The sequence below is a fragment of the Simochromis diagramma genome, unplaced genomic scaffold (assembly GCF_900408965.1).
Source record: "Simochromis diagramma unplaced genomic scaffold, fSimDia1.1 OVJJ01000753.1, whole genome shotgun sequence".
Taxonomy (NCBI): domain Eukaryota; kingdom Metazoa; phylum Chordata; class Actinopteri; order Cichliformes; family Cichlidae; genus Simochromis; species Simochromis diagramma.
The window spans coordinates 17,861,684-17,884,461 of record NW_024387523.1 but is presented as its reverse complement, the minus strand read 5'-3'; the positions used below and the strand labels follow the sequence as shown (position 1 = coordinate 17,884,461).

The following is a 22,778-nucleotide window of genomic DNA, read 5'->3' as shown; positions in this document are numbered from 1 at the left end:
CACCAGCTGAAGACCACACCAGAAAATCCTCTTTGGAGTTTTATACTGAAGTCCAGCATCTTCATAGAAACGACCACATGCACACTTTACTGCTACTTATAAAGAGATCACTGTGATTTTTACTCCAAACCGTCCCAGTGTTAGATCACCCCGCATCACACACACAAATGTGCACACACTGTAAAGGGCATTTTCTGAGAAGTTGCTGATGAAATGTTTCACATATTGCACTCCTCACTTTCAGCTTTTTCCAATTTCAGATGTCATAATTCACACTGATGCACTTCAATGGAAACCCAGCTAATGTGGGTTCAGCTGCCTACTCCTTCCTGCCTCGCTTTTAAATGGATGTGAGCATGTGGCTTGTGTGTGAGTAGGACAGGGGAGTGTGTGTGCAAGCTTGTATGTGAGACAATGAGCTCAGTGTTCGAGCTCTGCGGAGCCTGCAGCCGGACTGCCTGGCCAACCTTATGCCCTGCACGAGACAGCTGTTCCTCTGCCACATAAAGGCAAAGGGGAGGCGCACGGGCAAATGAAAGAGGGCAAAAAGAAAACAGAGAAGGGTGAGGAAAGAATAAAGAAACACACACACAATCACTCGGTGAGACACAAAATAAGACACACAAAGAGCAAGAAAAGGGTGAAGGGAAATGAAACAGACCTTTCAAACTACTGTTGGACCGATGTAATGACTTTAAAGTATTGGCATTTCAATAATGTGCTCTCAGAATTTCACTCTGTAATGATAGCTGCCGGAAAAATGAAAATACAGACATTTTCCAAATTTCCCGGGAACGCACAACTCGGATCCACTGAATTTGTTTCTGTGGCAGGAATTAATCTAAATTAGATGAGTCCATTTAGGAGCAAATGATGGATAAAGCTCATCTTGGTAGTTAAAAGTCTAATTTTCACTGTGCAGCATGGCCCGACTCCGCTCACTCTTTTTCTCTTTTTTTTGGAAGCACCTCACTTAAAGTTTGAGGCAAGCATAAAACAATACTAAAAAAGCTTACATGAAAACACTCCAGACTGCTGACTGGCAAGTGAGAGCAATCAAAAAGCAATGTGCAGCACTGGACATCAAACCCTGCTTCTGTAATTACTCATAAATATAAAGAATTGATCCATTTAAATACTCAGGATTGAGCCCCAGTTTGTGGAAGCTGTCATGTTGCCTGCTGTATTGAATACAGTGGCCGAGATGAACATCACTGTTCCACCAATCATGTTTTATGTAGAGAGTGGCCACATGCAAAGTATGTCACAAAGGCATGACATACTATGTATGACACACTATGTACCACCATGGTACAAATTTGTATCTGCAGCTTCACATTCTGGATATGAAAGATAATAGCTATGTTTTATCATCTTTCACCAAAGAAGTGAAAACCTGAGAGAGCACAACCAGCATCTGGATAAAACGTCATCCTCTTCCTCCTCATCTCAAACCTCATCTCCTGAAATGAAGTTAAGGCTCTAACAAATGGGCATGAACATAAAGATAATGTTGCACTTACATATTGTCAGCACATTAAACATGTGACCCTGCCGTCTCCTAACAACAGACAAGCGCTGAATAAACAACAAGAGCAGAGGATCATAAGCTAACATTATGCCAGCTAATGTTAGGCTTGACCTGTGGCATTCCATCAGGAGAAGCTAAATACAGACATAAGTTAATGTACCAAAGTAAATCGGTCTCTCTCCTTTCCTTCTTGTGGCCACAATCTGATTTGTTGCTGAAAGCTACGCTTACTTTTTGCTTATAGGATGCTGTAGCTGTCTCTGTTATAAAGGCATGTCCATCTCCCACTAACAATGACTGGAGCTGCGCAAGTTGAGAGGCCCGCGGCTTTTATCTGGTGAATGCGAGCCACAGATACAGAAAATGTATACTCCACAAAGCAAAAGCATATGAAGCGCACCTTAAATTACTATCTGATGATGTGCCAATCACAGCTGTTCCATACAACGCGCTGCTTAAAATTTCCCGGATGTAGTCTCAATGTAAAAAATTCCTTTAAAAGCCAGACATACCAGAGATAACAGATCATAAAATTCAAAAGCCTGACGCAGTAGAGGGCAAAGAGCTCATCACTCAAATCATCATCATCCCCTGTATGGATGTGCTTTGGATTTATGGTAAATGCTGTTAATTGACAGCGCCATATGTGTGTGTCACAACTAAACTACCAAACTGCCTGAAAGACACCAATAATGCAATTTGTATGTTTTCATATCCAATCCTAGTTGTGAGATGACACAAGCAGTTTTTAACCATTGCACTGTTTCTGCAACAATTTGCTGCCCGGTTCCAAATTTTCTGAACTATGTTGCTACCACTGAATTCAAAGCTAGCACATATTTTTCAAACAGCAGTCAAATTTCTCAGTTTAAACTTTTAATCTGTTATTTTCATCCCGTTTTCAATTAAACAGAAGCTTTAAGTAAAGAAAGATGTATTTTATTCTGCACCTGGCTCCAAAACAAAGTAAAGTCCAGTCAAAAAAAAACATGTCCAAGAACGGCTGAAGGAATATGACCAACATGCCCCACCCCACAACCCACAGGGTACTACCATGAGTCCAGATCTCTTCTAGGCACATTAAGGGGACCTGCACTACTGTGCAAGGTAGGCGTGGATTTTAATGTTGTGGCTGATTGGTGTAATCTCATAATCCTTAGGCTATAATTAAAGTTCGCAAAAGTCTAAATGACATTTAAGTGATGCACGTTCATGCTCATAGTCCCAGTGAGAGGCTTATAAACGTTACATTTTACAAAAAAAGAAAATGATAACTCGTCACATCAATACCATTTGTTGCTAAAAAAAAATAACTATTGGACACTGTCTGATCAACACATGTTATTTAGTAACACACGAGTGTTTTTGCAAATCAAACGCAGATCTAATCTGTGTTTGTGCTGCAGTTTGTATTTCATGAGCTCCGATTTCAGCGAGCCCACGATGGTGATTTAAATCACACTGCAGCGCTCAAACAGCAAAGCGACAGCGTGCTAAACATTTAATACTAAAATACCGAAAGCTTTGATCAAAAACCAACAGTGTGGTCAGAGGGAAGCTGTCGATAATGGCACGGTTCAGCCTCCTCGAGGCCGCGGCACATGCTCCGGCACATAGACTGTAAGCTCTGTCTCCAGGAATCCTTTCCTCAGTTACGCTCACAAATGAATACTGCCCATTCTCTTTCTACCCCTTCTTTCCTTCCTTCCCCTCAAGGCACCATCCTTCAACAATTTATCCCTCCATCTTCCTCTCCTCTGTCTCTCTGTGGGGAATGGCCCAGTAATGCCAGACTAATAAATCATTCATGGCGTAGCCCCACCGCCCCCTCTCTTCCTCTTCCTCCTCTTCTTCCATCCTGCTATCCTCCTCTCCCATGCTGCCTGACTGTGCCTGACCGCATCACCACACCCGCAGACTGCAATTCACTTACACACACACAGAGACACACAAAATAGGAGTTTGTCAGTTTTGTGTTGTTTTTCTAGAGCTCTGCTACACTGGCTTAGATTACTTCTAAAGGTACATAATAAACTGGATGTGGGAGGAAGCATTGCCTAAGTTCCAATGCACACCGATCTGTCAAAGCCCAGACAGGTCACAGGCTCGGCAGACACACAGAGAGAGACACGCACAATGAGAGCGAAGGAGGGGGAGGAAGGGATGACTGCTTGAGAATTAGAGGGATATAAGAGTGTAGGATGTGTCTGATGTGTAGACAAGCACCATGCCTCTGTGCGTAGCATACATGTGTAGCGTGTGTGTGAGTGTAACAAGCTCTGGCCGGTAATAAGCGTAGCCTGGGAACGAGCAAGCCGCCTCACAGGAGTGAAATCACAGCGACACAACCATCACGTTCTAAATTTACAACTTAAAAAGGCAAATAAGCCCTTTGGTGTTTTTCACTACAAAAGACCCCCCCCCTTCCCCCCTTACTCCTCCACTTTCATAGGAGTATAAGAGCCACGATGACACAAGGCAGCTTTCCCGCTGCTCGGGCCCATTTTTCGCATTCGGCAGCAGATGAGTAAGCCTGACAAATCATCCACCCATTCGCCGCTCATGCAGTCCTTAAGAGAAACACAGCGGCACCTTCTTTTAGACGCGAATAAAGCGAAGGGTCACAAGATATACGGCGCGCATGTGCACGACCTGTTGTAAATCGACCCCATCCCCACCCCTGCGAGGCACGCCTTTTGCACAGTCCAGCTCTGTGCTTTTACGCTGTGCCTGGAGATGAATATGTTGTTAGTAAATCCATTCAACGTGCGACTGTGAGTAAACGAGAAAAATCTGTTCACACACACAAAAAAACAAACAAACAATCTGATCTAATCTGAGCGGATGCAACCGCTGCTGACTGATCTTCATATTTACCCGTGTGCAGGGCTTGGCATTTAACTGTTGCGTCATCTGTTCCATTTTGCTAGCGTGTGATGAAGAGGCGAAAGCCTTTCAAACAGGTCGGTCATTATAACTTTTGTTTCCTTTTTTCTTTTAATTGAGAGGAGTTCTTGGTCTCCTTGGCACAAAAAAGTGGGAAATAAACAAAAGCATGAGAAAATATCGCAACATGTGCACAAACTTTGAATTTGAAGTATTTACAAAACTGTTTTGCTGGTTTTGCATGTTTGTACTTAGGTGGTCTTCTTCTACTACTACCAATACTTCTGTCAGCTACTTGCTTCAGGGGCTGCTACAGCAGATCGTCTGCCTCCATCACACCCTAACCCTACCATCTTCTTTTGGAACAACAACCATCGGCATGCCCTCATTCACTGCATCCATCCGGGCTTCTGCTTCCTGAGTGGACAACTCTTAATACCCAACAAAGACAGCACTTAACTACAGCTTTATGACAACAACGAGCTGCTCTACCTGCCACCAGTCTTTTGAAACTGTCTTGACCTGTTTGCCTACTATCTGCATGTGTCTGCAAAAACAACACAACAGGCTCATACGTTTCTTAGTTTGGATCCTTGTTGGGTCTTTACAGACACGCTCATCCACAATTTTCCACTAATGTCTCAGATGTCTCTTAAAATTTGCTGATGTCCTGAAATTTTCCTGGGAAAACAAAATATCCCATGTGTTTGTTGTACAAGAAGCCCAAACTATCAGATATCAAAACTGAAAATATGGGCAGTGGCAAATAAAGTGAGGGATCCACACAGTACCTTTCACACAGGCAGCACAAGTTTATATTTCATATGAACCTCAGTCTGCCTCCTTGCTGTCACTAACCATATCAACAGTTTGTTATTAACAATAATGTCTTGCAAAGCACTGTCAGTAAGTAAGCGATGCCCTGACAAATCATCCTCTCTCTCGAAGTGATGCTTGATTAACAAATGTCCGTCTGTCGCAGCTCATCAAAAGCTCGTCTGAGCCAACCGAATTCTGCATCATGTCCAATCAGCGCGACGGCAGTGCGTGAACACATCTCTCCTCTCTAGAGGGAAACTTCTGCACACTCTGCCTTTTCACAATCTCATTCATACACCGACGACTAGAGCAACATTATTACCTAAACTCTTACTCAGAGCACGACGCTGCCTGGATGTGTATTCGAAGGAATCAAGGGCAGTTGGCGACAATCTGCTACTCAACCATCTGTGGACGCCACTATTTACAAGGAGGCTGCTGTTAAGTTGGAACCAGTCAACCCCACAAAGGAACAAAGGCCTTCGGTTCAATCCCCTTAAACAGCTGTACACACAACATCCACAAATCACAGAACAATGAGAACACACAAAACAATGAGATTCGAAAAACTTTGACAAAACATCAAACTGCAGGCTGCCTTTTTCAACTCAAACTGATGCCAGCTGAGTCCAAAAATTCTCAATGAAATCTGAGTTCAGGACTTAAATCTGGTCAAACGGTGCTTCGGATTTATTTGGGAGTCATCCCTCCCTCACAGAGAATCTTTGTGTGACAGTTTTCCCCCATGACCACCTCCGTTAAGTCGCATCCTTCAGCAGCCTCCCAGGAATGTACAACTGATCAAAGATTTGCCGTTTGTGTCACCAGTAACAGCAGCCCGAGTGGATCTGTCACTCTGGCTGCTCATTTATGCATTTTTATTTTCCATTTTCCCCCAGTCAGAGAGAAGGACGCCATTCGTGACAAATTTACTAGTGAACAATCCGCTGTATTGAGAGTGTATCATCTCAATGTGGGACGACCTCCAGCTCCACTGCTTTGTACTGCAGCTACTGACGACTTCAGTTCTGGAGACTTGCTCCAACTGGAGGACATGCAAGTGGAACCAGACATAACATCAGCTGGGGAACTGGTTCATGTGTGGCTGAACAAAAGTTCACCTGGCGCTGCAGAGAAGAATAAAGACTACCAGCCAGCACTGCATCACCAGTTATTTATCACAAATTACCTGATAAATAAAGAATTTGCAGATAAAGGTTCTGTTATAAAGAGCTTTTTAGGAAAGCATGTGTGCACACATACACATCCCCTTGCCACAGTGGATCAATGATCAAATTAAAACAGCCAAACTTAAGTCCCCCCAAAGACCTTTTTAATTGAACCTTTACTTGAATCAAAGGTCAATGAAACCTGTAAATTGGAGAGAAAAGGAGAAAAATGGTACAATCTAATCTCTGCAACCAGTACAAGAAAAGGAATCACAGAAAATTAAACGCAAAAGGGCATCAAGTCCAGTTAAATTTAGCTAAAGATATGCTGTAATGCAACTACTAACCCAGTTCCGGAATAATCTAATAGTGAACATGTGCACCTGAGGTTCTCTCTCTGTGCACCACCAGGAGCTTTAAATAACTGCCTATTTAACACAGCTCAGACTTGCAGACACCCGGTGCGATGACAGGAACAATGAAGGCTGTGAAACTTAAAATCAGTTGTTCCAATTCCAAATGCTCTTACTGAAGGACCTCTGCTGGTCCCTGGACCCCACTTTGGGAACCGAGGGTTTACGCTGCTCGTCAGAGCCTCATTCAGTGACAGTACAGCGAGCCGCTTGTGCGTTTGCCATGGATAGCATGTTCGTTTAATGAGTGAATAATATCCCCCTGCATGTCCAATGAACTGTGGGCTGGGGGCCGGGGCTGTGGTCGGGAGGGAAGGAGAGGGGGGGTGAAGGAACACAATAGGAGTGTTAGGGAGTGTGGGAACCGATTCTCCACGGGACAATAGGCACTTCCCAGTGGCCACAGCGTGCCCATTCACTCTCAGCTGCCGGGCCCGGCGTAGCACGGCGCTGAATATGCACCAGCTCAGCACAATGCTGCTTTCTCCCAAACAAGCCCAGACTGTTTCCTATCCCAAAGACAACACAGGCCAGCTCTAGCCTATACACAGCCCCATTCTCACATAAGCAGCCACTTTCTCACTCGCTCCGTGTCTGCGTGTCTCTCCGGCTTTCTCTCGCTGTCACACACACTGACAGGAGGCAACAAGGCCAGATACTGTAAGGAGGCTGCGGACGGGGCTGCCGTGCTGTAACTAGGCCACAATTTCTCTCCAACCAGGGCCGCTGGTTGCCGAGATATTCTGGGCTGAAATGTTATTAATGTAACCCAGTTTGCCCAATACCAGGTGACTGCTGGAAGAGGCAACTCCCCACAGGGACAGACGCTCTCAAGGACAATGCACATCAAGAAGCAGGTAGACGGGGGTTGGGGAAGGAAGGTGATGGAAGATGTGATTAGTTACCAAATAAGAGAAAGCCCCGCAGGACACCGGCATCTGTGGATAGCTGGATTTTTTTCCCCCCCTCTGTGCATTTCTGTTCTATAACATGAACCAGACTCAAACCAGCACCCAGCTTTCTCTCTTTAAGTGAATGTGCCTTTCTGGTTGCTGTGGTAACAGAGCCTGGGAACCAAACGGCAGGGTGGGGCTGAGAGAGAGGTGAGGGGATGACACAAGTGTGAGAGATTTTAAATGTCACTGCTTTGACACAGAGACACGCACAAAGAGGCGTGCCTCCATCGCTGCAGAGAACATTGCACTCATTTACATTCATTTCCCTAAAACTGACACCAGCCTGTAACCTCTACCTGACACCTACCTCCACCAAACCTTTACTCGGCTCGAAGTTTAACAACTCGAGTGAACAGGTATATCTGTGTAGTATACAATGCTGTGATACTGACTGTATTAACCATGAAAGACACCAACAGAACAACAGTCTTAAAGCCACGTTGGGGAAAGGCTGGCAAACTCATGAGAATTACACCAGCACTGCAACAGACTGGTGACCTTTCCAGGGAGTGCCTCGCCTCTCGCCCTATGACAGCTGGGATAGGGTCCAGTCCCCTCCTTCCCTACGACCCTGATAATCAATTAAGAAAATGGATGGATGACTAACTAAATCAGAGGTCGGCATAAAACAACTTTCTGGCACGCTTCAATTTTCCTGAAAATGCAAATCCGGCTCAGTCTACTCACGTACAATGCAGTCCACATAAAGGTTAAAGCAGTCAGCAAAAATAGCTGTTTTTCCACAACGCCACCAAGTCAATAAAATGCATGCAATGCGATTACAGTTCTGCAAGTAGGCTGCCACCTGGACATATAAGCCTGAACACAACAGCCACTCATAGTGTGTGTGGAGCATTTCCTGATGTAAAAGCATAACAGTCACTCTTTAATTGTGTCCTTGCACTCATTTCTACAAATCTCCATTCAACCTTAAGATTAAACAAACTTCAAAATCACTAGAAAATAATAAACTTGCAATATCACCACTGTAAGATTCTGGAGAGGCATCATTTTTTTCCCTTTATTGGTGGTTATGGGTATGTGGATGTTTTGCGATTTACTTTTTATGCAACATTTTTGTGACAGGTACAATAATTCAAATAGCAACATTTATGTTAATGTTGCACATGGTTCCTTTACAAATAAAACCAAAAATGTCTGTGGGCCCAATCATGACAAGAAGTAAAAATACCTTCTATCAGGGAGTGTCCATTTACAATACAGCCTAGCTTTATGCCATGAAATAAACTTTACAGTTTCACTCATTAGCCTTACGGCTCCACTTTAATTTGAAATATGATCTCTGGTTGCTACATGACTCTTTCCAATCCCTCAACTTTCTGAAGCATCTTTTGCTGCCTGTCCATGACTGCTTAGGGATATCGCCACACCAGAGATGTCCTGGCCAATTCCAGTAGAATTAGCGCATTTTCTGCAGTATAAGGTGCACTTAAAACCCTTTAATTTTCTCAAAAATCAACAGTGCGCCTTATAATCTGGTGCACTCGATTATAAGGCAAATTCGCATACCACACGGAAATAGAGCAGCTGCGAGAGAATTCAACATTAATGAATCTTTTTTTTTTTTTTTTTTTGCCTGTCCCATTTGGTTCTTTACCCATCAGAATTGTTGTCTGAAGACCAACAAGGATACCCAATGGATTTACTTTGCCAAATGGATCATCGTGGCATTGCCGTATTGGTCCATTTGATCGACCTTTGTTTTTATTATTTATTATATTTTATTTTCAAATGTTACAGACGGGACAGACATGAGTGAGGGATAGGAAAGGGAGAAAGAAAGAGGAAGGAAAAGAAAAACAGAAGGGGAGAGGGACAGTGAGAAAGGGGGGGAGAAAAAAGAAATCTCCTGGATCACCTGCTGAGAGAAGAATAGAAAACAAGCAAAAAAAAAAAAAAAAAAAAAAAAAAACCAAAGCAACATACTAAACACAACACCATCGCATTAATCTAGCTAAGTGTAAACAGCAGTAAATACTAAATATTCAATGTTGTTGTGCAGCACGCAGGACAGACAGCGCACAATGTGCTTTGAAGTAGCAGCCAAGAAAGGTGTAATTTAAGTCTACGAGCAGTGAACATCCGTGTGCACACCTGTGTGGATCAGTGCGCTTGTATTCAAATGGTTTCCACATGTAATGGTCTGCAAGAGGATGTAGCGAGCCATAGCCCCGTCCCCCAGGGCATGAAGCAGGCATGGAGGAGATCCAGGCCCCAGACATCCAGAGGCCCCAGAGTGCGAGAGCCCAAGGAGGACCACCGGAGGGCATCCGTGCCACCCTCATGGGAAGGGCTGAGGATCCCCAGACGAGGCGTCACCCAGTAGCCACCGAGCAGAAGCTAGAGGGGGCTGCACCGGCGTGCCCGCCGGCTCTGCCGGCAGCCAGCTGTGCCAGAGTGAACCGAGCTGCAGGCCCAGAGGCCGGAGGCCCGAGGGTCCCCCGCACCCCGGAGGAGGCCTGACCGAGCAACAGGCGCCAGGCCCCGCCAGGTAGCCACCGGGAGTGAGCCGGTACATGCATTCCCACCCTCATGCACACATATACAAACACTCAGCACTCACCCAACGTAAGGATTGACATAAATGGACATGTACACACAATCACACTCCCCAAACATACTCTATACCCCGGGTTCAGGTACCCTCGCCCCCAGAGGGGGAAACAGAACCCAGACCCAAGAGATGTTACCCTTCCCCCCGCGGTGGAGGCAAGCAGACCGTCCCAGGCTCCGCAGCAGCAGGGAGGCCAATTGGACAGCCAACATCTCCTCCCAGCCCCCCCGCCCCGATGGCTAGCAGAGAACGGGGGTGTGTGAAGACCCCATACCTCCCTCCTCCCGCTCATGTGTAGTGTTGCTGCGTGTTGTTCTAAAGTGCATTTAAAACAAGGGAGAGCATGGTGCTGCTGCCAGAGAGCAGCAGGTGTTAGCACGGCCCCTCCCGAGAACCCTCAATGTCTACATGGATTTAAAATTGAGAGGTGGGCACCGGCGCCAGAGGTGGGGTTGAATACACAGACCGTCCACTGGACGCCGTTCACGTGCCCACCCTCAAGGCCCTATATATATGTGTGTGTTATGAGAGTGTAAGTAATGTGGATGTCTAAGTTGTGAGATAAAATTGAGGCACAGGTGGCCAGAAGGGGACAGAGGGGGGGGGGGGAATGTCTCCCCTGCACCCTCGTGACACACCCGCACCCCAAGGCCCTACCTGTGTGGGTGAGTGTGGTGGAGCGGGAAGAGGGAGGTAGCCGGGGATGGGGAGGAAAAGGAGGGAGGGGAGGATGCCCCTCCCTAGGGCCAGCTCCCCCGCTGACCCCAGTAGGCACCCCCGTCCTCTGGTACCCACCAAGGCAAGGGAGCCCAGGTCCATCCAGACCGGGGCCTACGGTAGCACTGCCAAGCCCCACAGGACCCGGGGCAGCCCACACTACCCCACCGCAGAGGAAACTGTACCCACCCCAACATTCAATCGTCTCCCAGACTACACAAGACAACAGACACCCAGGTTAAGTTAATTAATGAATCAATGGTACGGAAGTGGAGGAAGCAAGAAGAATGAGCTGAGTAAATTTTGACTTATCTGACTGTTATGTAGGGATGGGTATCGTTTAGGTTTTATCCGATACCGGTGCCAAACCGGTACTTTTGAAACGGTGCCGGTGCTTAAACTGTGCTCAAACCGGTGCTTAAAGAATGGAGAACACAAAATTGGTCCAAAAACCTCTCATGTTCAGCTGGTTTTTTGTAAAAAGATAACAATGTTAGCCTTTTCTGCAGCTATGGGCCATATATGGTATCACTCTTGGCTGGAAGCAGTACTTAAACAATGGAAAAAACACAAACTTTGTCCAAAAACCTCTCATGTTTAACTCTTTTCCACTTTTTCTTTGGTCATTTTAGCCTTTTTGGCCAGGGTGAAGGGAGTATCTGCCATCAAACAAGAAGACAGTCGCATGTAACTACAACGGTGTTTGCTAGTTCACCTTACCTGCATTAATGTAATAACGTGGTTAGCCTACTCAACGTAAATTACACACGAACAACATTAAGCTACTCACGCAGAGAAGAACGGCTGCTGCTGCCATCATCATCCGTCATCATTTCTGCTACACTGGCAGGGCTAGGGGCCAGGACTCTCCTCTTCGTGTTTTTGGGGGATGTTGCTAACTCCGGGTCCGAAAACAGGCACCACTCCCGCAGTAGATGTGCTTGGTGTGAGGTCTCACAGCAAGCTATCAAATACGGTGCATTTCTCGGCTTTTAAAAAAAACGCTATGCGTCGCCAGGTGTTTCATCGGATTTGAGGTGTTACCTCCTTTGACAGTATCACAGTATCAGCTTAAAGCACTTGTTGCAGGCTGCTGAGTTTGCATATTTTGCTGTCAAGTACAGCCAGACTTTTGACCGCTTTGCCTTGGACATTTTTAATCTGTAGCTCTGCTCTAAAAGAACGTACATACCTGGACCCGCCTACTATCCTCGGAAACGTAAAATGATTGGCTAGAATCTAAAGTGTATCACAGCTCAGGAAAAAAAAGCACTGAAAAAAAGCACCAAAATGTGCGCTGCTTTTCGGTCTGGTTACTACCGTTTATGTCAGAACCGGTGCCATCATGGCACCGGATACCGGTACCCATCCCTACTGTTATGTTTTGCTTAATGCGCCTTATAATCCGGTGCGCCTTATGATCCGAAGAATACAGTACCAGATTGTTGAGACCCAATTTGATATGAAAACAAAATGAATAGTTGCCTGCTAACGTTTCTAATATGAGTTAAAATGTTTGTTACTTTACAGCTACTTTTCAGCTTAAGCATTTATGTAATGTTCACCACTGCAAACATTGCAGCCTACTAGCAAACCACCACACTTGCTTTGTGTTAGGGTCAATAAACTGTCAAGAAAGTGATAATTGCTATTATAAATAATATTTGTTTTTACTTTTTTTAGTTATAATGATGCAACATTGATTAGTCTATATTGAGGTCACATCAGATTAAAATGAATTCAATAAATAACCAGATGATATTTAAGTGTTACCTTAACCTATCGTCTCCACTTCAAATGACACACTTTGTACAAGTTCCGCTTTAAACTCCTCACTCCTTAGCTACACCAATATATCCTCAGTAACTATTTATGAGTGCTGGTGTGTATTCCAAATGATGAAACAAACTACTCTGTCTCCCAACTCTCTTAAGGTTGAGTGCCTCCATTAGCATTTTTCATTTTTGATGTTACCCTCTGATAGCTAGCTTGTTAGCTTGAAGGTGCAGTAAAGTTGCTGCTGCAGCAAGCAGGGACAAAACTTTCTGGTGCCTGGTCAGAAATTTGGCCAGATTTGGGTCGCAGGTGTGACTCATCTATATTCATGCTTACGCTGTGCAACACTGCACAGGTTCCAACCAAAGATATCATTCTGACAAGTCCTTCTCTACCATAGTCTTCACTGCTACACAAGTATGATTTTTATTTTTACTTATTTATTGCAAATAAATGAGTAAAAATGAACACCTCACTAAAATTGATGATAGTTGAGTGAAGTCCTGACATCTATTAAGCACTTCCTATATGTATTTTTCAAGCTTGATAATACAGAGATCCATATGTATATGTATTTTATGTTACTGAATAATACCATCCAACAACCAAGAGCTAACCTACAGCTCCTCTAATGATCTAAAGTTGGCTCCAAAACCAACTCATTCTCAAATTCAGCTACAAAATTGTGACAGTGGCTATGAAGAAACTTTTGGTTTCTCTGTAGACAATCTCAACTTTCAGAGCAACATCAGAGGAGGTATGTGAGGCAGAAAAGAACTGACAGATTTGCACCTAGCTTTGGTGAAATGCTACTACCTGCTAATAAGCTCGAATTAGCAGGTTTTTGTGTTTGCACCTGCACAGTTTATGCTAACTACGCTTGCTAGCTTTAGCTGATGACAGTGCACTTCAGCCATAGAAGAATAAATACGGTCAAGTTTGCCTCCAAAAAGGGCCAAAGTACCAACACTGATGTTTTAAAATGCAACCAGAAACCAACATCAAGGTGGTTACCTCCATCTTTTATATACAGCCTATGGGTGCTACAAACCAAAGCTAAAGCAGATCAGACACATTTTGAGACACTCACCCCTCCACTGCTCGAAGACCTCTAAGGTAAGCGTTACATCTGTTAAACTATGCTATAATGACCGTCTGACGAAGTTTCATATTTTACGTCTTGACGTTTTATTTTCCTATTGTCTGCTATCTGGCGCACTGATCTGGCCTTCTACGTCTTCTCTATTAGTCAGCGCCACCTTACATGACGTGCTGCTTCTCTGAATTCGGATCTACCTTATTTATTTATTTATTTTCACGTTTTGCTCTCCCTTTCTCCAAATATTTCAACAACCGGAGGGTCATGTAAAGCATAATGGCTGCCATGTCAAGGACTCCCTGCGCATTCCCTCGTGTTCCTACCTGCATGGAGTCGGCGCTGATTATTTCCCCCTGAAGCCGTTTTCCGATCTCGATCGCTAGCTTAGACTTGCCGGTGCCGGTAGCTCCCAAAATCACCACTAAAGACGGGACCATTGCTCTCCGCAGAGCACCCTGCACGCTCAGAGTGGAAGCCGCCATGATGCTGCCTCATCGGCGCCCAGCTGACGACCGCGCGCATGCGCTGTGAGCACAGGAGACAGGAGGGAGGTTCTGTTGCCGAGCAACGGGGAACCGTTACTGCTGTAACATTATTAATATTATTATTATTATTATTATTATTACTACTACTACTATACTGGTTCAGTCTTGTCGCTGGTATAAATTAAATTGACTGGATTAAACGGTTTTACTGGTAGTAACCGGTTCCGTCCAGTTCCGAATTAACCAGCAACCAAGTTATCATAACGGTAGATGGCTTTGATGCTGTATTTTTGCACCAATCAGATTACTCGTTGCTACATTCAGGGTACCCGTGCGATGCTTTTTGCAGATACATTTAACCGCATAGTTGGCACTGTTTCTATGGAAACTGCCAGAGCTCTGCAGTAGTGAGCAAAGATGTTTATTGCCATGGTGAAGATGCTACCAAGCGTTACCCTGGAGACCGCATAGAACAAACACTGGATGAGGAGTGGGGGGATTGTGTTCACTCATACAGGTGGTTTGATGGAAAACAGTGTGTGTGTGTGTAATAGAATTGGATGCTGCACATGTCGAGCTCATATTGTGGGTTCACAAATTACCCTAGGATCTTTTATCTCTGCTTAAGTGCAAATCTGCACTTTGATTAAATCGTTGTTTCATTTTAAGTCTGTTGTGGTGGTGTAGAAGTCCAAAATTATGAAAACTGCAATGCTGTTTGTACCTCACAAAAGGAAAAGCTTTTCAAAAGTTTTACAGCTTTACCCCCAGAATAAAACTTTAAAGAAAGGGTGTCAAATACAAGGCCTGAGGGCCAGAATTGGCCCACTAGACAGCTTTTGAAAATGTGAAGGATGTCATAAATTTTGGACTTTTAATTCTACTTTTCTCAAATTTTGCAGCTTTTCCTGCTGATAAGACCTCCCCATGGCCATTCAGTTTGTTTGTTTTTTCCCAGCTGACTATGTTGTGAAGCGCTACTGCATGTGCATACATCAGTGCAACCACACTGACTGGCGAATACGTTTCCCGTTTCTGCTGTTGATTGTCTGATTTCTGTGCTATTCTCAAGAAAGAGAGACAAATGATTTATTTATGAAGTCAAACCATGGAATTTATTTACTTTTCTGACTTACTCTTCATACACTGAGGCTTATGAGGTACAGGAAAAAGAAAAGTGCTGAGACAAGGTCCAAAAAAAAAAAGAAAAAAAAAGAAAAAAAAAAAGAAATTCACTGCTACTATGACTGTGCTACAGCAGAAACCAGTGACCATCACACATGGGGGGGAACAAACAAAAGAAAAAAAACAAAAAAAACAAAAACAAAAAACAACACACAACAACAACAACAACTACTACTATGTAAACCACTGTCATGGGTGTACCCTGCTGGGGGAAAAACCTGACTGGGTTTACTGGTGGTTTGTGCTGAATTAATGAGCATTAAGGAGGAAGCGGGGGGAAAGCACACAATTCTTCAACCAAATCCATTCATCTCCTGCTCTTAAAGCTCACTTTCTCCCATCTGTGGTGGCTCCTGAGGTTGTTACAAACAGCATAATAACAGGTTACCCCCCCCCCCTTCCAAAAGCACAGTCTACAGCCATGATACGAAAGCTGCAGTCTACATGGATTTTCCTGAGAGCGAGCGAAGCTGGAAATAAAACTCATCGTTTACAGTACTCGATCCGGGGCTACAGTGTCCTATTGCATGGCTTACAGGACAACAGGCAGCACCAGGCTTGCACAAAAAAGAAAAAGAAAAAGCAGAAAGCATCGACATCAAGGCTACACACAGCCGAAAGTTTCATCAGTAGATCCTCTTAAGTCCACACACCATCCATAACACCTGCACTAGATCTAAGAGCGTTACAGCTATAGTGATCGAATTGTTTGTGGTGGGGTATCCAATCAAGATACACAACTTTCAGCACATAAACCACCAATAAAGCCCAGTCCACTGCGATTAACCAAAAAACAGTCATTAGCTCACACTGAAACACAACTTGATAGGAAAATATAGTATAAAAACTTCTGACTGGTCTGATTTATTATTTAAACAAATGAAGAAACCCCAGAAACACACAAGTATGAAAACAAGGAGGCTCTGAAAACAGTAACAAATGAAAAACATTGTGACAAAGTGACTAGTGTGATCAACGTTCAAAGTGTTTTATTTTTACTTTTTTTTTTCCTTTTAATAATCATTTTATTAACAAAAATAGAAGCTTTGAGTTGTCTCTGAAAAGCCAGCAAGCTTGAGCCAAAAAACAAAAAACCAACTAGGGCGAGTATAGTAGACAGCTCTGGTTTTGGTTTGGAAGGGACTGTACAGGAAGTGTACTATATACATAACATCCAACTGGACAGTCTACATACACTGAAAGGCTTCTAAAGGCATTACATCAATGCAAAAAACAGAAAAAAAAAAAAAAAAGACTTCATGAGACAGCAAGATAAAAAACATACAGCTGAACCTCAGTGGGCTTCATCTACAGGCATTTTTTGAGGGGGGGGACAAAGATTTCAAATCAGGTCCTAAAAGATTCTCTTAGTTAACTAAGGGATGCTGACATTCATCTTCTGGCTGGTCTCCATGGCACAATACGAAAAGACAGGCGGGAACATTCTTGGGATTTTTGCTAAATTTGTATCTTCTCCAAATAACGCTACGAAACAGAAGGGCAAAGCCGATGCTTTTGAAACGTCTGACGATTGAGGGGGTAAGATACCGAAAGCTGCAATCTGGAACCTGCAGGCAGAGGACTCGGGACTTCGACCATCTGTTCGAGACGGGCATGATAACACTGCATCATTAACTGCTCCGCGTCTCTGGCTGGCCAGAGGTTAGAAGTAGTGTGAAGAAAACAAGAAAGGGAAAGAGATTTGAGGACAATGACAGATAAAAAGAAAAACAAAGGGTCAACATGTTGGATATCAAGAACTTGGAGGCCATGTGATGGAAAGTACACAAAGACATTTCAGGGGGGGATGTCGCAGCTGTGCAAGCGCAACAAGAGTCTGTCATAATCGAGGAGGCGGTGCAGCAGTTAACGACACAGTCGCGGCAGTTTCGTCAAACAAACGCGGCAGGCTGTAACGAGCGACAGTGTGGGCTGGGGGGGGGCTGGACAAACCTAAAACTGAAAGCCCACGCATACACCGATCCATGGATACCCCCGTGTGATCATCAGTCCCTAAGCTTGCTGTCATGACGGCTTGTGGCCTCGTCAGTGACTCAGAAGCTAATGTGCAAACCACAAAACAAACAAAAGAAAAGGAAAAAAATGAAATCCACCCGCACTATTCCAAGTGAACATTAGTGTTTTTTCATCCTCACAGAGTCCCGTTCAGTCCTGTGAGTGTACGTGTGAGGTGCCGGGTCAGATTCAGGAGCGCTTAAGCTGCGCCAGCCTCTGCAGCAGCTGCAGCTGCCGGGCTTTCAGCTGCTTCCTCTCCTGAGCCTTCTGCCGGTCGCTGGCGTGCAGCTGCTGCAGGTACTCGGTGGCTCGGGTCAGGATGGCCACCTTGGGAGTCTTGGGGCAGTCCGCCAAGCCCGGGATCTCGTCCCGCAACGACAGAAAACGTGAGCGCAGGTCGTTCCGCCGCTTGCGCTCGAGAAAGTTGTGCGCCTTGCGCTTGTCAGTGTCCTCGCAGTCGGACGACTGCGGGCTGGAGAGGTGCAAGAAGGAGGGGGGCTTTGAAGGGGATCTCTGGGGGTGAGATGAGGAGGATGAAGGAGATGACGGCGAGGTGGAGGAGGTAGGAGAGGAGGCGCTGAGGTTAGGTGACTCCGACCTGGCCACGGTCACGTGAGGGTTTCTGCTGTCCAAATTCAGCGGGGCGTGGCCGGGCCGGGGCTGGTGGGAACTAGAGTTCTGGGGAGGCGGCGGCGTCGCCTGAGCCGATGCGTTCTCCTGCCGAACCCTCTTCCGAGGCGGCTCGGGCGCTGTCGGCAGAGTGTCCGGGGAGGGAGCGGCGTAGTTGTGCTGCTGTTGGTGGATTGAGATGTGGAAACGCTTCATGCCGGGGTCGAAGGGGTCAGCTCGCACTGTGATGGTCACTGGCTTGCGGGTGTTCACCAGTCGGCGAGGTTTACGCTGCTGCTTGTGCTCCACCGTGACCACATCAATCTCCTCTTCATCCTCATCTTTGTCATCATCATCATCTGAAGGGGAAAATAAAAAGGTAAGAAACTGGATAAATGTGTGTCCAAAGAGAAGAAAGACACAGAGTGAAGCGTTTAAGACTTAAAATGCCAGCTGAGGTGAGCAGCCTGACTGACACGCTCGCTCTAGCCTCCCGCCTCCTCAGGCCAATTAAATGCTTCTGCGAAAAAGATATTCACAGAGCCTCGCAAAACCTGCATGATCTCCCTCACTCACACACTCTCACCAAGGCTCTGAATCATCACTGCATTAGTTCAGCTCCCTGAGTGGAAATTCCCCCTCTTCATTCATGTGCACAGAGTGAGCATGAGAGGGAGAGACAGGTTAGGCTGTGAAGCACTCAGGTGCTTCTTCAACTTGTTAAAATGAGCCGACTAATATCCAGCGCTGCGAAACCCATTTGTTCCTCTATTTACTAGAGTGGAAACAGGGTTTAAAAGAAATAAATAAAATACTTTTTTTTTTTTTTACTCCATTCCCGCAAATCGAGTAGACTCCCAGGACACTTTCAGCACTCTTCTAGATTAAAACACACTCTTAAGTAACTAACATCACAGCAAGAAGAGGGGACAGACACAAAGCTGGGAGTAAGGCGACCCCAGCTATTATCCTCAGCAGCACTCATGTGAAAAGCAAGTCTCATATTACAAAAGCATACAGGACGGACTCTCCAGAGTAACCCTATAATAGCTCTTTACTGAAGCTTAAACACACATCTGTTTCCCGGGCTGGCTCATTCTCCTCCTCTCAGAGCTCCCGTCTCTCCATGAAATGCTCAACACTGTCCAAAAAAAAAAAAAAAAAAAAAAAAAAAAAAAAAAGGACTGTGCAGGCTCAGCCTGAACCCTCCTGAACGGGCTAATCCCCCACTGCTCCTATTCACAGCCCGGGCTGGCTCGGCCCAAATACACCCCCCAACACAATTGGCGCCGGAGCCTGTTGAGCGGAGGAATGCAGCAACAAGTTCCCTTTGTGGCATTCCACACACCATTATGCACGCTCCGAGCTCGACATCACATGGCAGCCTACATACCAGACTCGATCATATGGGTTCGGGGGAGTGGGGAGGAAAAAAAAAAAAACAAAAACCCACACACAAAATTGGGAAAAAGTAGGTCTTGTCTCAGGGAAAATTTAGGCGAGACAGAATAACTAAGGGGGGGTGGCTTCTCAATCCCTCCCAGTTACATAAAGTTCCAATAATAAGTGTTCTTTATTGAATTCATGTCAAATTTGAGGTCAGGGAGAGCCGGCAGAGAGGATATTGTTATCATAAGTCAGACTGGAGGAGAGGAGCAGGGAGAGGTAGCAGCTGGTCTGCTGGATCCCTGCCAAGCAGCAGATGTTTGGATGGGTGTGTCGCTCTCTGGGCTTCAAGCATGTGTTGCATGCACCAAAGGTAACGCAATGCAGTCATCATCATGTGCCATGCCAGCCATTACCGCCAAGATGGCTGACCAAAGCAATAAAACTGTAATAAAAATGACTAAGTTCAAAAACAAAATACCTAAAAGTCACTGATCCAAGCAAACAAATAAAGGAGACTTAAATAAAACATGACTGGGCGGGTCTGGAAGTTCCAGTGTGTTAAGTACTGTGTGTGTGTGTATGACAGGGATGTGGTGGAAACAGAACAAGTAACTATGGCCACTGAACTACCTGTTCAACGTCACTGTGACACACAACTGCACAGAGAAAGAGCTACCATTCACGCTGTACATCAGTGCGCTTCACCTGTTACTAACCTGAAGAGTCGCTCTGTGATTCGGAACCAGAAGACACTTGTTTCTTGCATCCGCCTGTTATCGGGAACGTGAGAACCGCGGCGGGGTCCACGCAGTCCGCAGCCAAGCCGCCGAGGGCAACAGTGTCACCGGGGCCACTCTGCACCCTCCCGGGGGAGGTGACTGCGGACCCGGCTGCGACTTTAGCGGCCACTCCGGTCCCGGGACAGGCAGAGTACCGCTCCCCTACAACTCTCTCCAGCTGCTGTCCGGCCGAGAAGCCGCTCCACATGCAGTCCTGGATGATGATAGAGCTTAGGTTCCCGAACGAGTCGCCGGTCGTAGCCAGCTTGCACGGCACATCCTGCTGATGCTGCTGCTCATCCTCCTGCCCCAAGAACTGGGACACCCACTCCAGCTTGTCTCCGAGAGACGGGTAGAGCAGTCCGACCCTGCCCGACCCTTCCACCGCCCGGATAGGGGACATGGGCGGGGTCGGCACAAGCTCGAATTTCTTCCATATGTCCTCGCTGGGCGCAGTGGACTTGAAGAAATCCTCGTCCGGGTCGTGGTCGTCGTAGAAATAATGTTGGTAGTGGTCGAGGTGGTCCATGTCCCAGTTTTCATAACGAGGCGCGGTGGAGCTAATGCCCGGCATGGGTGGCTGGAGGCAGCGGGGTGAATCACTCCCTGTTCCCGCTGTCTGCTGAGACACACACACAGAGAGCCGGCAGCTGGATCAGAACTGAGCCTCATTCGCATCAGAAATAATAACACCGCTGTGCGTATTTTGTTTTTAATCATTTATTTATTGGGGGGGCGGGGGGTCCGACCCTGTGGTAAATGCATAATGCATCTATTTTCATGCATCGCTGCCTATTAGATAATGATGCAGTTTATCCTCGTAAACAGCGACCTGCCTTTGAGGAAATAAACCTCCACCTTAAAAAAGAAGGTGTAACAGATGACTTAAATCACTAGAACCTTGTTTGCAAATCGGTAAAGACTCCATAAGACAGTATTTGGAGAGAGTGGTAGTGGAGGTGAAGACACTGACTTTCAGGCATAAAGATTCTCCGCTCACACGCCGCAAGGTTTAAACAACAAAAACAAACCAAAACCAGAACACCAGTCTTGCTGCAGCTGTTGAGAAGTTCAAAGTTTCGCAACTGTCTCATTACATAACACTGTTTTAGTAGTAGGATACTGAAGGGAGGGGGCGGGGGTGTTCCGCTGACTGCTCAGCAGAAAACAAGGCGATTAAAATGGGACTGAAAATAGATTAATTGGACAGACAGGCAGCAGGTAGCAGCCCCGGTACTCCCGGTGAGGCTGCTCAGACCGGAGAGCCGCGCGTAAAGCACTTTATTTGGCTCCTCCTCGGCTCGACTCCTTATCAAGCTCAAGGAATTCAGCTGCGTCTAAAAAGCCGATCAGTTAATCAAGCAGCGGGCGCGCTGGAGATGCGGCTTTTCCATTCGTCAAACCCCCAGTACACACCCCTCTCCGAATAAAATTAAAATAAAAACTTTAAGCGGTTCACTTATTCTCTAAACCATCCACGTGTGCGTTTGGGTGTCAGCTGTGAGGAGTTTTTTTTACCTGGTGCCCAAAGTGAAAAACCTGTCTGCGTCTTCATGGATCCGCTGTGCGCAATTACACCACTAAGAAAAAAAAAAAACACACAGAAAAAGCAGCCACAGTGATTCCTTTACAAGCAATCTGCTCCCAAATTGAGCGTCCCTCCCTCCCTCTGCTGCTGCGCTCGGTGTCTCTCTCAGGTGGTAAACAGTCATCGGGGGTGAACGAGTCCGTTTGGTCGCGGTCCCACCGCTCAGAGGGCTGGATAGGCTTCGGCTATGGTCACTTTCTTTGCAGACTGCTGCACTATATGATCCGGGGGAAGGACTCTTGGCTATTCTGCATAAGAGGCGGGTCGTAGTAGGAGAGCCACGCCCGCCGTTTAAAGGTGCAGCACACTGAAAAATAACAGCCCGGAGCGCAAAAGCGAGAGTGCGAGCTGAGTGTTATGACAGATTTCGTAAGGTGACAGCTCGCTGCTTTTGCAATAATTACGCACACGTAATAAGAGCGTGTTTATTTGTGTCCGTGCACATGCACAAGCATTTGGATGTGCGTGGGAAGGAGAGCTTTAAGGGTTGATTTTCTGCATCATGTGTAAAAGAAAACATAAAAAATACCATATGCTGGAGTGTAGTGCAGTGAGGCTCTCAGGCATTTTGCATAGCTTTAGAATTTTTAAATGCTATTGCCTGCTGAGTGAACACACACACGAAAACACACACAAGCACGATTTAGGCTGCTGTTTCCTCCTCTTTTGTTTGTTTGCTTGGCTCATGGAAGTTGGAGTCGAACAGGCTGACAGTCCTTTGCTAAGGTGTCTGTTTCTCTTTGGAAGTAACAGGTGGCAGCTGATCATGTGGTTTATTGCAGTTAA

At 45.7% G+C, this 22,778-nt stretch overlaps 2 protein-coding genes across 8 annotated transcripts in view; both read right to left on the bottom strand.

Moving 5' to 3' along the window:
• The window catches only part of trit1 (tRNA isopentenyltransferase 1), a 45,127-nt gene extending 30,653 nt beyond the window's left edge, over positions 1-14,474 (bottom strand). For 3 of the 5 annotated variants that reach the window (XM_040020397.1, XM_040020398.1, XM_040020401.1), the window contains exon 1: positions 14,265-14,474. In XM_040020397.1, the coding sequence (XP_039876331.1) occupies positions 14,265-14,423 (159 nt within the window). In that variant the 5' untranslated portion in view covers positions 14,424-14,474. The remainder of the gene's footprint in view (positions 1-14,264) is intronic. The other 2 variants (XM_040020400.1, XM_040020399.1) reach the window with 2 other exon arrangements.
• Positions 14,475-15,514: 1,040 nt separating this feature from the next.
• On the bottom strand, positions 15,515-22,247 carry myclb (MYCL proto-oncogene, bHLH transcription factor b). Of its 3 annotated transcripts, none has more exons than XM_040020402.1 (3): positions 21,923-22,247; positions 20,342-21,026; positions 15,515-18,595 (listed from the first exon to the last, which is right to left on the bottom strand). In XM_040020402.1, the coding sequence occupies exons 2-3, from the start codon at positions 20,976-20,978 to the stop codon at positions 17,817-17,819; spliced, it is 1,416 nt and encodes a 471-aa protein (XP_039876336.1). In that variant the 5' UTR covers positions 20,979-21,026; positions 21,923-22,247; the 3' UTR covers positions 15,515-17,816. The 3 variants fall into 3 exon arrangements, with proteins under 3 accessions (XP_039876336.1, XP_039876337.1, XP_039876338.1); XM_040020403.1 differs by having other exon boundaries at positions 20,342-21,023; positions 21,923-22,246; XM_040020404.1 differs by lacking the exon at positions 21,923-22,247 and adding an exon at positions 21,378-21,915 and having other exon boundaries at positions 20,342-21,023.
• Between the last annotated feature and the right edge of the window lie 531 nt (positions 22,248-22,778).

Excerpts from the sequence above, each read along its gene's own strand:
- myclb (XM_040020402.1), bottom strand. The coding sequence starts at position 20,978 with ATGCCGGGCATTAGCTCCACCGCGCCTCGTTATGAAAACTGGGACATG. Across the intron at positions 18,596-20,341 it reads ATCACAGAGCGACTCTTCAG|ATGATGATGATGACAAAGAT; the intron begins GTTAGTAACAGG and ends TTTCCCCTTCAG.